This window comes from Telopea speciosissima, chromosome 4 (assembly GCF_018873765.1).
Source record: "Telopea speciosissima isolate NSW1024214 ecotype Mountain lineage chromosome 4, Tspe_v1, whole genome shotgun sequence".
NCBI lineage: Eukaryota > Viridiplantae > Streptophyta > Magnoliopsida > Proteales > Proteaceae > Telopea > Telopea speciosissima.
The window spans coordinates 66,393,235-66,409,397 of NC_057919.1; the positions used below are offsets into that span (position 1 = coordinate 66,393,235).

Below are 16,163 nucleotides of genomic sequence, written 5' to 3' on the forward strand. Positions count from 1 at the left end.
TTCTTCAGTGGGCTGTTTGGTGGTACCAGTAAGATGGCCAGTGAGTCCCCTACCAGCCACAGTCAGGGATAATGATCTGGCCCAAATTAGGTAGTTGGTACCATCAAGCTTGCTGGCTGCAGCATAAGGAAGGAAGTCATTCCTAGTCTGATCTCCTCCAGAAGTAGTTGAGGTTATCTCTGAGTCACCCATAGGACAGCTAGTCAGATGTCGAACCTTGAGGTGAACAAAAAAAACGGATCTTCAAAAACACCTTGCTAGGCTGAAATCGATTATGAATTCTAAAATTCTGATCTGCAGGAAAAAACTGCACTAATTGGTGTGAAACAGTGGTCGATTGCAGCAGTATGAGTAGGGAATTAACCCACAAAAAAACTCCCCAAACAGCAGCCCAAAAATTCCAAATCGATAATGTGTCAGGGTTTTGTAAAACCCTGACAGTTGAGATCGATAAGAAGGGAAAAAAAGGGGCCAAAGCTTTGAGGTCATCAATTGAAAATAATCCAAGTATGATAGATGCTGTCTGAAGCCCTGCCAATGATGCTCCAAAAGAAGTAATCGATCTTCCAAGAGTTGTGAGATCGATTTCCAAAAAAAGGTTGAAGCAGTCCAAATCACAGAGAGATAATTGCAGCAGCTATCGATCAACTTTTAGGGCATTAAAATTGAGGTGGATTGGAGGGCAGCACTCGAACCATAATTGGATCACCTCATTAGTGCTGCCCTTGAAGGGTTGAGAGAACCAAGCAAAGAGAAAGGAGAGAGAGAGAGAGGAAGTCAATGAAAAGAAGGGAAGAGAAGGAATCGATGGAGAGGGGAGAGTTTTGAAAACCCTAGATCAGAGAAGCTGCTCTGATACCATGTTATCAAAACCTGAATTCTGAGAATGCTTGAATGATCAATGAGATCAGTCCAGCTCTCTATTTATAATAATAATAATAATAAAAGAGATTACAAAAAGGAAACACTGTGCACGGCACTGTTCACGACACTGTTCACGTGAACAGTGTCACAACCCAAATTAAAACTCTACCCTTGTTCAAAAGTACATAAATAAAGCATAAATAAAATACCAAAAGTACCCTTATAATATTGGGTAACACATCTCAACATTTTCATTTTTTTTTTTGGGTGAATCATTTATTATTGATCATATACATATATGCATATGCACTTTTAACCATATTTAAGTATGGGAGTTTCTTATCAACACCCTTAAGGTGTCAAATAATTTGCAACCTTACGTTTTTTGCCTTTTTAGTATTTAATGAGGGTAAATCCTATCATTTCACATGTATACTCGAAAAATGTACAAGACAATGACGGTTTTTGATAATCAAGTCATGATAAGTCAATTTCAAATTCTTTTTGAAAATTCTTTTTTACCGCCGACTTAAAAGAATTTTTAGGAGTAAGACAAGGGGAAATCAAAAGAAGGTGTCAAGTTCTAAATACACCTATAGATCTTCATTTAGACAGTACCTTTAAGTATACCCGTGAGTATTTATAAATTATATTTTAGGAAGAAGAGAAACTTCCTTGTTTTTAGTATGGAGCTTTTAAAACATCAGTCTGGAAGTAGACCAACCAAGCTAAAATAGATTTGCAGGATTACATCTTTAAGAAATCTATATAAATACATCTAATAGACTAGTACTCAATAGAACATCACAGGCATGGCCCTGGCCCTGGCCCAGCCTGTAGTAGGGAATGCTTTCGGTGGGCTGACTTTTTAGGTACAATGTTCAGGTTAGGCAAAGGTGGACCAAAATCCAGGTGCAGCAAGCCAAAGTGCCACCCCTAATGCTAATGCATGAAGATAATGGTCTATCAGCCCATCTATGATGACCACGTCAAAAATACAGTAAGACCTTCTGAGTCAACAAATCAGATTTTTTTCATCATTTGCCAAGTCTTAAAAAAACTCATACTCTCCTAAACTAGGATGTGTAAAGAACAAATTATGAATCCAGTGAGGGAGATACATTGGAGGTGAAATACAAAAACAAACTTACAAAAACATATATGAACTGCTAAAAATTTACCTGAGAAAATTCAACATTCAGTAATGGACTGTCGACCACAACGTCAACATAAGGAGGCAAGAAAAGAAGTCCAGAAGCACTCTCAGGTGTAGCCGCCAAGGCAGACAACCGGTATTCGCCAGGTGGAACCTGACTCATACATTCAAACAACAATGATGTGATCAGCAGAAAAGAGGTATGGATAAAAGCCTAACAAATGAAAAACTAAACACTTCAAATGATATATAATAATTCTTCTAAGGAGATGAACATGATTCAGGAGAACTTCACACCGTTTCTAAATTTTTTTTAGATTGATGTGAATGCTAAAGCTAATGAGGACTAATTACTATTACGATTTTATTTATTCTTGTATAGCTGTATTAGATCAAAAGTAACATGGTGTCTGCATACTATTTAACATTCTGGTTTAGCCACATAAGATCGCATCAGAACCATACTTAAACAATCAACAACTTCGCAAATGGTTGGTTTGATCCTTCATAACGAGAAACACCGAAGAAGGTTTATATGTATCAAGGTTTGCAGCAGATCATCTAGGTCAACCACTCCACCAATGTCATTCATTGATCACTTCAGATTAGCACAGTCAACTGGACCCACTGGTTGTCCATGTGGGTACCCATAAAAGAGTTGTCCTGAATCAGTAACATACCTATTATATTTCTATTTTTCTTTATTTATGTGTTCCCCTTTTTTTGTAACTTTAAATCTCTAGGTAGCTGAGCAGCACCATAGCCTTCTTCCTAAGACTCCGGTGATAAACTAGAAAATATTTTATAGGACTTATCTAAAAGCAAAGGAAATTGTAAAGGCCCAGAAGGAACTGGAAATTCTTTTACTAAAATTCAACACAGAACTTGGGAAAAACTACTAATTTATTTTTCTGGATGATGTTTTCCCCCGAAAAAAAAAGTTAAGGGAGAAAAAATGATGGCATATTGGTCAATGATACAATTCCCAAACAAGAAGGACATTATGGCTGGATCTTTTCCTCATTCATCCATGGCCCAATATGCTTCCTTTTCAGTAAAATCAGGGGAAACACACAGACAAACATAGAGATATACAAAATGGGAAAATTGCCTTCACACGGCTCGTTTTTGGAAGGGTTTCTTAAACAGTCCACCATTTTGAGCCACATGAACAGAAGATATCAGAAATCCAACTGTTGGATAGAGAAGATATCGTACAAATTAGCCATGTCTCAAATTTCAGAGCTTAATTCAATAAAATACCCTCCCATGTATTGGCATGCATTCCCATGTACGTCTATGCATGCCTACTGTACTCCAACTAGCACTGTGCACTCTCCCAGATTCCTGAATTTTCAAAACTCTATGTTGCCACGTGGCAAATTCTGATTGGGCTGAAACTTGACATGTGAGCTGAGGACCAATGGGTCAACCTGTTCGCAAACTTTGGGCTCCATCTGATCTGCCACATGGCAGATTTTTAGGCCTTCTAGGGAAGGCTTGCTAAGCGGGCCATGTAGAAAATCTTCACCCATAAATGTGTATTGAATACAAATTTATTTTTTACAGTTTTTTTTTTTTTTTTTTGAGGGGGTGGGGGTCATTGAAGCAAACGAAGCCATAAAGGTATAGGTTCTTGAATCCAAGATCCCCTATCCCACCCTGGCTGCTACATTGCAGGCTCTCAAATTCTTTATAAAACAGAAGTATTGCAAATTGGAAGTTAATAGCCAAATAAAATCTCCCAACTTAATACAAGTTTCACATGTTGTAAGCTAACATACCTCAAAGCAGAATTTTCCGTTCTCATCTGTTTGTTTCATTTGAGGTTTAACATTCTCTGGACCATGTGTCAAGGCTACCTGGACCCCAAGAATAATCAAATGGTAATCAGTATGCTATTTAACTAGTACTAAGCCTGACCTAACCACTATTTCACTGAATAGCATGTTTCATAAAGTAGTATAGACATAAAAATCAATAAAATCACCTTTGCCTCGGATCCACCAGTAACAATCCTAACAACACCGCAGATGTCATATTTGACTGCTCTAATATCTCCAATTGAAGCCATATTAGGCAGAACCTAACATTCAAAAGGAAGATCAGAATAAGCCAAAGGAAATAGGATAGCCATCATTACTAGTTGGTGAACTAATATATAAAGGACATGCTAAGGGGTGGTTTTTTCATCTCGAAACTACTAAGGAATTCAATTGATATGTTTACCAAAAAATTCTCCAAGTTGCTGAACTTGTAATGTTCCTTGTTTGCCGCAATCATGTAGCGCTTAGATGTAACCTGGACACTTATATGTAAGTTTCTCAAGGCAAAACAATAAGAAAATAAATATTAGATCAACTTCATTATAACAAGAAGGTTGTTCATGCATAAGCTTAAGTCTTTTTACTCCTCACAGCTCACGTATAGAAAGCAAGGTTATAGGTATCAGTATCGGTGTCCGTATCAGTCTCGACCGATACCAATACAATACTGATATGGATCGGCCGGATTCAGGCCGGTGTAGGGCCCAATTTTAAAACTGAACCGCTTCATGCTCGATTCACCCGATCCGTATCGGTATTGTATTGGCCTTGGGCACCGGCAATGCCAATATGCTGATACGATACCAATACCTAGAACTATGATAGAAAGACCTCAGTCAGTTAGTAAATGACAGGAACACTGTTCCAAACAGAGAGGCCACAATGATAATAATTGTAGTACCAAAGTCCAAAACTAGTTCTCTGAAAATTGTTATAGATAAATTCACAAATGTACAATACACAGTCATGAGCATAAACTGGTTTTATCATAAATGAAAAAAGGGGAAGAAGATGGCTATTGTCCATGTACCAGACATTGCAATTCACAACTCTATGATAAAACATATCAGGGGAAGAACTTTATGCCAATGAGCAACACAAAAATTTTAGCTTGCTTTTAGAGAAGAATATTGAGATATTCAGAGAAGCAAATTTATCGTCACAATAATATTTAGAATGGATGAACTTCCACAGAACAAGCGGAATAGCCATCATCTATGAAAATAATGTTGTGAAGCAAGAAAATCCACAATTTTGGCCATTATCTTGTAAGATTTGAAAGGTGGAGTTAGAAAGTTAACCAATTCCCTGGATGATATTTTTCTGAGACTAATTAATCTATTAAAGCATCAAATATCTTCAGCTTTAACCAAGACACATGAGTCCACTCCCACTAGACCCATGAGACAATAGGTAGAAATCAGCGACAGTTATGAAGTAACAAAGCCCACAAACAATAAGGTTGTCAGCTGATGATATTTGAACTAGAAAGATTAATAAGAAGGTAGATAATTGATTTTGTAAGAATAAACTTGAATCTGACAAAGGATATGGGGAGAAAAGCTCCGTTAAAATCAACAAATAAGGATACAATAACCAAACATATAAGCTGATGTTATCACTAACTTGCACACAGTTGTACCTGGTCAAGCTTGTAGTACCCTTGCTTGTCTGTCAAAGACCTTTCAATACCATCAACAATTATTTTCACGCCATCCACTCCCACACCATTTCCATCAATTACACGACCACCAACAGAAAATCCAGTGACCTGGCACAACAGATTAACCGATTTACAGCAGTCAATATACATACAGCATTAAATGACTTCTAGAAAAAAACTTCAGAACCCAAAAAATAAGTTTATCACATACTCCAAGCTCAATAATCTACACATCAAATTTCAAATTCTGTAAATTAACCAAGTCATACACAACCGCCAAGAATACAAACTCCATAATGCAAGCTGAAAAAAACAGTTCAACGGCAAGAACTAAGGAGTAGCATTTCAGTCGAGGAACAAAATCAAACTAGAAGCAGAATTTTGGTTGACATTGTAATTTTTTATTTTATTTTATTCTGTTTTATTTTAGTAGGAGTTGATACGTAGGAGTCATGATTTAGTGTTAGTTTCCTAATTGAGTTCTCTCTCCTTTTCAGAATGTAATTAATGTTTATATGTGGTTGTAACCTACAATGGGAATAGAAGAATTGAATATTGAATTGAGATTTGGGTTTTCCTCATTGGTGATGAGTTACCTGTGTGTGCTCTTCGCAGAGTGAGCCTCTTTCCCTCTCTTCTATTTTCCCCAATACCTCTTTCTCTCTCCTTTTTATTTCTCTATTCTCCTTTCCATCGTTATCTTCTCTGAACTCTGTTTCTGGGAAACATCGACAGCCCCATGAAGTTGGATCAATCACCTTTGATCCTTCTTCTTTCCTTCTCAGATTTCGGAGTAAGTTGCTTTCCCTAGGGTGATTTAAACCCTAGGAACTCAGACCCAAAACTTCTCCCAGTTGTAAGAATCGAATCATTCTTCAAATGTGGTTCCTGACTTACCGCTAGGTCCTGTTTCAGCAACTTCCTATTGATCTTCAGGTTGCTGAATCCAACGAATGGTTGTTGAATTTCATAGGGCTGTGGGTCAGAAACCTTTATCCTGAAGTTTCAAATCCATAGGAGTTGAGTCGGTTGAGCTATCCTGATGTAGAAGACAACCCTATGTATGGGCAGAAGTACCATAGGAAGAAGATGAGTCTAGCCCATCCAAGACCAATCAGCTCGAGCCTAACCAGTCCCTAACTTTGGGACAGAATTGGACCAGCCAATTTGCCTTCATCAAGCCATTCCCTAAGCAGTTTCCATCAGCAGCTTGTAAGCAGCTTCCCATCAGACTTGTAAGCAGCTTTCCATGACTTAAGCGAGCTTCCCTCAGCTGTGATAGCTTGTAAGCAGCTTCTCAACAGCAACAGCTTGTAAGCAACTTCTCAGCAGTAGTTTATAAGTAGCTTCTCAACAACAGCTTGTAAGCAACTTCTCAGTAGCAGCCTATAAGCAGCTTCTCATCAAGTATTTACTAGTATTCTCTTGGCTAAGCCCTCACTATATATAGAGGCCTTATTGTAAGTTTTTGAATAGAATGAGCTTGCTTTTTGCAAACCATTGTCCTGAGAAAGGCTGAGAGATCAATTGAGAGAGTTGAGGGTGAGAAGCCCATGGCTGAGATAGCCCCCTATCCCCATTACCCTCCTATCCCTCCATCTTCTTTAATCTCTCCGTCCATCGTAGCAAGCTTATCGGACAGTTGTTGGACTGCTAGGATGAGTTGCTCCTGACTAGCATTATCCGTCAGCTGATTGGAGCTTGGTTCTCCCATAGCTCTGATACCAATTTGATGTAAGGTTAAATCACGAATGATCTAACCCCAGGCAGGATCTTGATCTCAATAAATTAATTTCAGATTAAGGGAACAAATCAGCAATCAAAACAGAAGATAGAAGAGAAGATGGGAGGGATAGAAGGGTAATGGGGATAGAGGGCTATCTCAGCGGTGGGCTTCTCACCCTCAACTCTCTCAGTTGATCTCTCAGCCTTTCTCATGACAATGGTTTGCAAAAAGCAAGCTTCATTTTATTTTTTTTTCATTCTATTCAAAAACTTACAATAAGGTCTCTATATATAGTGAGGGCTTAGCCAAGAGAATACTAGAAAATCCTTGATGAGAAGCTGCTTATAGACTGTTGCTGAGAAGTTGCCTACAAGCTACTGTTGAGAAGCTGCTTACAAGCTACTGCTGAGAAGTTGCTTACAAGCTGCTGTTGAGAAACTGCTTACAAGCTACTGCTGAGAAGCTGCTTACAAGCTGCTAATGGGAAGCTGCTTACAAGCTGCTGATGGAAAGCTGCTTAGGGAACGGCTTGGTGAAGGCAAATTGGTTGGTCCAATTCTATCCCAAAGTTAGGGACTGGTTAGGCTCGAGCTGATTGGTCTTGGATGGGCCAGACTCTTCTTCTTCCTGTGGTACTTCTGCCCATACATAGGGTTGTCTTCTACATCATATCCCAGTCAGAGTCAATATAGGCTACTGCTGGATTCTATTGTCAAGAGGTAGGGGATAATATCTTTTATTATTTGCAATTAAGGACAGCCGTTATTAATGTTACCAAAGACCTCTATTTCTGAACCTTATTTAAAATCTATCATCGTAATTATTAAAATTTTCAGAAAGCCCTACACTTCAAAGAATTAATTCCAATTTGATCCTTTCAATTGTTACTTGATGTATAAGATAGAACCGCCTGAACGGTTCCCAAAATTACGAAATTGCCATTTTGTTCCTTATATTTGAATTTAGTCATTTGGGTTTTGAAACCCAGGGTTTAATCAACATAATGGGAAAATCAGTTTAAAACAGATTTTGTAACCACTTTTTCCCCCTTGCTCACAAGATAGTACAATGTTTATAGATGGGGATATTTTGTTATAGTATTTGGAAGTTTGGTACCACTCGCAAAAAGTCAGATTCCATCTTAAAATTGATACAAGGTTAGTTATGTAACTTCTCATTTTCAATTGCTGAAGACGTTGCCTTTGCTTTTGTTCAATCATTGTTGAGGTAGCCAAACAAGAAGGCCATCAGTTCCTCGCACTGCTTCTTCTCCGCGCTTAGCAGCTGGCTGTCCTTCCATAGATGTGTTGGGCATTCTTATAGTGAAGAACGGCATTGTCAACCAAACCCAAATCTTCAGTTAGTAGGCACTGAAATGATAGGTTCAGCAACACCTTCCATGGTCCTATTGCGATCCTTGGCAGTCGTCTACCGAGAGAATCAACCAATCCTTTCAAGAAACTCGAGGTGACCACTGCAGTCACCAATCCCCAATTGAGCATCCTCCACACAACCTAACCACCAATTTCAATGGGTAAACCTTCCGTCGCAACTATATTCCTAAAGAATATCCTTGCATATAACTACCAAAACTGCCTTGACCCCAGAAGCACCAAGCGCTACTAGCTCTTGTGAAGACCCACCGCTAAATTTTTTGCCAAGGCCAAGTCCATTAAGAGGGTCTCGTGGCAACAATTCTCAAGAGAGAAGAAATCTCCTGATTGGTGCAACTTCACCCCTTCTTCCACAATTCTTGATCCCAAAGTTGGTTTCCTTTTCAATAACGACTTTGTTCTCATCACTGCCGATATCCTCGTATTGAATGAATCTATTACCTTCACCCATGATAACAATGAGTTATAGCCTTCTTTGTTGTCGTCCTCAGTTGTCGCTGGTCCTGTTTGGGAAGTATTGAATAGGAGTTCACTTGGAAGGTTCATAATTTCAGTCTTTGACTGCAACCACAGCATTGAAGGGTTGCTACTGCCTGAGAGAAAACCCCACAATTTGGAACAGCTTACAAGGCTGGGGCTAGTTCTACTTATGCTCCAATGCTTCTCCATGATGGCATTTTCTGTCTCGAAGAATTGATGTGCAGAATGCTCTTTGCCAACTGTACCCAATTGGAGAAGCTGTAAACAATTGGGTATGTGGTAGGGAGGCCGATGAGGGCGTTAGCCCTGCTAAGCTCGCTCCAACCACTCCATCCACCTTTCTAAGGTTAGGATTCTCCCCCCCCCCCCCACAAGATGGAGCTCCTGTATTCCTCAGAACCACCACAATCACAGGCAGCAGTTGCCGACCCTTCAACGCCAGTCTCTATTCCAATGGCCACTTGCTGAGTAACATACACTGGCAGTGAGCAAGAAGAAGCACCACGTACAGCGCCATGGTCAATTCCCTTTCTACCCTCTAACCTCATGGATCTTTAGTCATTTTAAGCACTAAACCCCATTTTATATAAAATTACATCATTCACCCCTGTGTCTAAAGTTAAAACCAATTGTGCTGAGTAGTATGGTTTCAAATTTTGTGTAGGTTACACACAGATGAACCCATACATAATTGTGCATCCCAGTGCATGAGGCTCCAGCTAATGCAGGGTCTGGGAAGGGCAAATGTACGTAGCCTTGCCCCCACTTCATGGAGATGCTGTTCCATGTTTCGAACCTGCAACCTGATGGTTGCAATAGAGCAACTTAACCGTTGCGCCAAGGCTCGCCCACTATCTTACTATGTTAATTATCAAGGATAAATCGTTGATGCTTCCAAAATTTCTTGAGCAATTGTAACAAAGCAAAAACGCATGGAAACAAACATAGGCTGTTAAGTGTCTGGTATTTAAAGGCTGAGAACCAAGCAAAACCCAATGAAAAAGAAAAGAAAAACTCAATGTCAGTTACTACCATAGTTGTCAATGCCTAGGAATCCAGGTGCCTAGGTGCCTTATTGGTGTCACCTGGCATCCAGGCCCCCTCCAACACCTTGGGTCGCCAAGACGCCGTGACAACTATGGTAACTACAATGCTGAAATTTCAATTGTAAGAAAAGACTAACCAGCTCTGGTGGTATACAATGGTATATAACCCCTCTCAGCCATAATTAACCAAAACGCCAAAATAGCATCACTCAAACAGCCAATCTATGGACTGTTTATGCCGAAAATAGAAAAATAATCAAAAGAGAAAAGAAAGTCTTGAATTACCCTGAGTTAAAACATACCTGTGACCAAGTGGTCACAGGTTCAAGTCTGGAAACAGCCTCTCTGCGAAAGCCAGGGGTAAGGCTACATACATTATGACCCTCCCCAGACCCCGCAGTGGCGGGAGCCTCGTGCACTGGGTACACCATTCAAAAAAAAAAAACGAATTGTAGACACTGAATTGTCACCTCTGGAATTATATCAACAATGATGGAAGGAACCTCCTGGAATCTCATCGGAAATCTCAGTTGCAGAAGTTTAGGGTTCTCTGGGGAAAATGACCATTTTGCCCCTGGTGCAATTTGGGTACCCTAACCTTTTCAAAATTCACTAAAACTTCTAAGATAAGAGTGTTTTCTCATTTTATGCCGGAACCTAGACTTTGGTGCGAGACAATACCGTTTGGCCGCTATTTTATGCGAATTATTGTTTTGTGGATCCCCTGCTTTGAGCACAGTTTTGACTGTGTCCCCGGCCAAATTTGCATTTGATCTCCAAATCATTGGATAGTACTCAAAAAGACCCTTCAGACGATATATGGCTCATGAAAACCAGCCCAATGGATTAAAAGATATCGCCATCCGAATTTCATAGGTAAAAATTTCATTCAAAGCTAATCTAAGCTGCCACATGGAAGGCACCTTTTTGGTGCGGAATTTAGTACCAATTCGGTGCTGAAGACACTTTTTCCTATAAAAAAAAAAACTATAAATACCCCCCTTCCAATTTGGAAAATACAGAGAAAAAAAACCCCAACAAAGAGAGGAAAAAGAGAAGAGAGAGAAGGAAGCTCTCTTCACCTTGGGAAACCCCTACAGAAATCAACACAATGCTGGGTATCTGAGATTCCAAATGGCTCTAGAATTGTGCGAGAAGGTGCCTGGGCAGCCGCAATACTGCCGAATTGGGCCCCGCATGTCTGAGTAAAGAATCTTCCCGAGCAAGCCGGAACCTGAGGATAGGTATTCTTTGCTTCCTTTTAAATTTTTTTTTTCTTTCAATAATGTAGATATCATGTGTAAATAGTATGTAAATATATATACCCTGGTGCCCCCAAATTCTCTGCGCATTCCATCGGTCAATCTCAGCCCTCAAAACAGAATCTTTTCCTGTGGGAGTCCAATTAACACCCAGTCAGTGTCATTGGACTCCATTTGCCATAAATAAGTGATTTTGACCCCTGGTGCCTCCAAATTCCCTACGGATTCCGTAGGCCAATCTCGGCTTCGAAATGGAATCTTTTCATGTGGGTATCCGATTGACACCCAGTCAGTGTCATTGGACTCCATTTGCCATGGTCAGTCATTTGAGACCTTAAAAATATTCAAAAAACTTGGCAATCCTCACCGGATTCTGCCTGAGCAATGAGGACCCTCAAAATGGAATCTTTTGCTATAGACCTCCAAATGAGATGGTCTCAACTTATTTGGACCTCCGACATTTGTACATATTCTTTTCAACTTTGTAAATACAGGCTTTAATTAATATATTTTTGTAGGAACACATGGTCTAGGAAGACAGGTTTCAACTGGGCGGACTGGGTACCTAACCCCTTCCCATGTCCGTAACATGACACTTACCCAACCTCTAGGTAGACCAAAGCCTTCCATTGGAGTTCATTTTCTTCCCCTAAAGGGGATGCAGTTATGGATCCTAGTCCTAGACCCTTATCTAGGTGGCGACTCCCAAAAGACACTTTTGCTTCTTTTTTTCCATTTATTTTGTTATTTATACCCACCCCAGGGTTCCCCACCCAGCTAATGGCCAGGTTTCCTACTACAGCTAGGACAGATGCCTAGATGGCTTCTCTTCCATCTAGCCTGGTGTTGCTAGATTGGGACTTCTAAACATGGTTCTTAGTTTCGGCTGAGACAACTCGGATTAGACCTTGTTCGAGACAGATTCAAGGGTCGAAACTGGTTTGTACCAGGTTTCGAAAATTTTAACACTACCAAGGGGGATTTTGCGAAAAATTTACAGTTTTTGGCCAAGTCACTTGATTTCTTCCTACATTTTGGCATTCTTCTACTCACTCAACCCTTCTACAGCTTGGATTTGCGTGATTGGAACTTGAAGGCAATGGTTTTTCCCAAATCTAATTTTTGGAAGAATTGGTACGTAGACATAGTGTAGGGAATAAATATGTCATGGGATACATATGTGCTGCCTTCGGAGGAGCGTCACCGACATCTTCAGTGGTACACAGCTCGAGAATTAGACCCACCAAGGAACTCCATGTGGTAGTGAGTGGTGAGAGTTGTATACTCGTATTTCCCTAACCTAATGTATATTTTGATTGTTTTAATTGCACATTTACATTTCTAGTAACTAAATTATATGTAGTCAATGTTTATAATAGGGCTAGTGTACCGCAGCATTCAGCATACACTAGCAAACTTGCGAGAGTTGCGTCCAAACTACAAGTACCATTTTGGGTGGTTTTTTTGTGAAACTAATTCATGAAATAGATGTAAAAGGTAAAAATAGGCCGCACAACAGAAAAAATGGTCAAAAAACCATTTTTTGGGCCTCGAAACCTAGGTTTCGACCAGGTTTCGGTCGAAACCCAAGATATCTCAGTGAAACCTCGATCCTTGCTCCTGAAACAATGACCTGGGCTAGTGACCAGTTAAAGAAAGAGAAAATTGGAAGAATAAAAGCAGTCGCAGGTAGCTGCTGGAATGCTCCTTGCACAGGCCTCTTTGCTGCAACTGAATCAATTCATGAAGATCCTCCAACCCCAAAGAGTAAATGTATGCTTTGATCATACTGTCAACTGTGAAACAAACCTCAACCCAAGAAGCATTCTTATCCAGTAACATGATTATGCCCAACAGAAACCACCCTATTCCAATATAAGCAACAAGAAACCAACAACGAAGATGGTGAAACATCAAATACTGTATAAAGACAACACAAGCACCAAACCATTCTAACATAAGCAACAAGGAGTCATACCTGAAACTTTTGTGGGACAATAAGATGACTATGCCCAACAGAAACCAACACCGAAGAGGGTGAAACATCAAACACTGTATTCTCACCCTTGTAGAAAGGCAAAAGTTTGTAAGCCCCTGCAACCATGCCACAGCAACTAAGCACCAATTCCAAATATATGAAAATCACAATTGTTAAGAAAAAGAAAGAAAGCAGTCACATGCCACCCAATAGGATATTCCACCAAGAATGCCCGAAACTAAGATCTGGTAGAATCCATGGAAGTAAAAATTCCAGAAGCATACTACCCTGTATTTAGCGAGGCGCATTTCATATATGTAACATTTCTCCATGTTAATGATAAATCTTCAACAGTCCTTTATATTGAGTACCTAGTGTACTACACCAGTGCAAATGGAAACACATCCTGTAAGCCATAGAGTGGTACAAGATGTGAAAAGGTTTAGATGTGAATTTGCCTCTAACTGACAATTTCTATTATTACAGCAATTTTATAGACAGCAATTAATCCGCTTAATGTGAACACACACAACTTCAGCAGAAGTGGTTTAACTATTTCCAAAACTAAAATTCAAAATTTTTTGCGATGTAGGTCATGGGCTAAGAAAGCCCAGAGAAAGGCTTAACAGCACCTGTCCAGATCTTGGGCAGCACTTTCACCAGCCCATTAAGGCTGGTGGGCCCACTTGCGAGCCACCTTTTGATTACCTTTTGGTTTCCTGCTTTATTTTGTCAGTTATGTCATGGGTCAGCTCTACTCACTATTAAGATTTGTTCCTCTATTACATATATTTCCTCTTTGTCTCTTACTCTCTTTATATTAGTAATGAATGAATTGACAACACACATACAAGATGAACTTCCATGTTTTATGCCCTTAACCATAGTTGTCACAGCATCTAGGCGACCAAGGCACCCGTCAAGGCGTCGCCTAGGCCATGCCTTGACAACTATGCTCTTCACCAACAATATAGGTTTGGTTTCCAAAACAAGAGAAGTAATAAATGCCAAATTAAAATCATGGAGGAATGCAAGGGAACATAAAGGTTTTAAGATAGGCAAGACTAAACCAGAATATATAGAGTGCAACTTTAGTAAAAGTAGGGATGAAAGTGAAAAGGCCAGGATAAATAGTGGGTAAATACCTCCAATAGATAGTTCTCGACTTCTCGCAATTTAGGGTCAATCATAAATAAAGGAGAAACTGATGATGATGTTACTCATAAAATTAGATAAGGGTGGATGAAGTGGAGAGGTACGACAACAACAACAGACTCAGCCTTATCCCAACTACATCGACTACATAGATCCTTGCCCTCCAATCAGCTCTATTCGAAGTCATACTTGATACAAGGCCAAAGTTATGCATGTCTTTCCTCACCTCTTCTCCTAGGGTTATTTTATGTCTGCCCCTGGTTCTTTTAGTTCCTTCAATCTGAATCAAATCACTAATCCGTATTGGAGCATCCCAAGGCCTCCGTTGAACGTGGCCATGCCACCTCAAGCGACTTTCTTGTAGCTTATCATTTATCGGAGTTACTCCCAAATCCACTCTAATATGGCCATTCCTTACTTTATTCTTCCTAATTTTACCACACATCCATCTCAACATCCACATCTCCGCTACACTTAGTTTATCTATATGAGGCTTCTTCATTGCCCAACATTCCACTCCATAAATCATAGCCGGTCGTATGACTGTCCTATAGAATTTTCCTTTTGAGTTTTAGTGAGATGTGTCTATCACATAATATTGCTGAAGCACCTCTCTACTTCATAAATAAAGAAGGTGATATAGAGGATGATGTTTCTCAAAGAATTAAAACAGGATGGATGAAGTGGAGAGGTGCCTCCAGAGTGTTGTGTGGTCGACGTACTCCTTTAAAGCTTAAAGGAAAATTCTATAATGTTGAATGGAACTGAATGTTAAGCGACAAAGAAAGAACACGAAACAACATAAGTGTTAAAAGACTAAAGTGTAGACTAACAATGACTTGGGAAGAAGTGAAAAGATATGAATGGCTCTGCTTGACAAGAAATGTGCATCTAAATTCTAAACAGAGTTAATAGCAAATAAAGATTCATGTGCCGACCCATTTAGTTCAGAACATAGTACAAGATCTCGGTGAGATCTCGTAAAAATTTCAGTTTCATTAAGTCTCAAGTCGAGATGGTAAGCAATACAGGATTTGTGCAAGATATTGGTCGAGATCTCGGTTATATCTTGATCTTGAGTCGAACCAGACCAAACCAAGGGTATAAAAAGGCATTGTCTCGACGAGATTTCAACCTCAACTCGAAATCTCGCCTCTCGCTCTGCTGTGAGGGAAAAACACCTCCAAGTGAGGGTTTTGGTGCTTTTTTTGTGACAAATCTCACATCAACTAAAGATTAAAGCTTGGAGATTCAAGATTGAAGCTTCAACATCAAGAGAGGAAGCTGCATTGCATCTCAAGAACAGTTTTAGGTAAAAAAAAAAGTACCTAAGGGGAGTTGTCACAAGCTTGATTCCACAACAACAACAACAACATGGTCGTTTTGATGATTCGGCCCGACACTCGTTTCAGTATTAGCTACTCTCAAATGGTAAGACTTGTTACACACTTACGCTTGTATTTGTTTAATCTATGTCTCTTTCCAAGTTTTTAACAATTATTAACAAACGAGTGTCTGACAGCTTGATCATATTCGTAATCACCATGTATAATTATAAATATGATACCTAATGCTTAATGGTTTATGGTTTGATGTTTTTTAATTCCTAATAC

The 16,163-nt window shown here is 39.6% G+C and overlaps 1 protein-coding gene across 1 annotated transcript in view; it reads right to left on the minus strand.

The window, feature by feature from the left end:
* LOC122658412 (nodal modulator 3) overlaps nucleotides 1-16,163 on the minus strand; it is a 58,766-nt gene that overhangs the window by 17,860 nt on the left and 24,743 nt on the right. Inside the window, exons 10-15 of the mRNA XM_043853359.1 lie at nucleotides 13,396-13,511; nucleotides 5,489-5,617; nucleotides 4,250-4,321; nucleotides 4,011-4,106; nucleotides 3,805-3,882; nucleotides 2,046-2,174 (exon numbers count right to left, since the gene is read on the minus strand). Coding sequence (XP_043709294.1) covers nucleotides 2,046-2,174; nucleotides 3,805-3,882; nucleotides 4,011-4,106; nucleotides 4,250-4,321; nucleotides 5,489-5,617; nucleotides 13,396-13,511 — 620 coding nt within the window. The remainder of the gene's footprint in view (nucleotides 1-2,045; nucleotides 2,175-3,804; nucleotides 3,883-4,010; nucleotides 4,107-4,249; nucleotides 4,322-5,488; nucleotides 5,618-13,395; nucleotides 13,512-16,163) is intronic.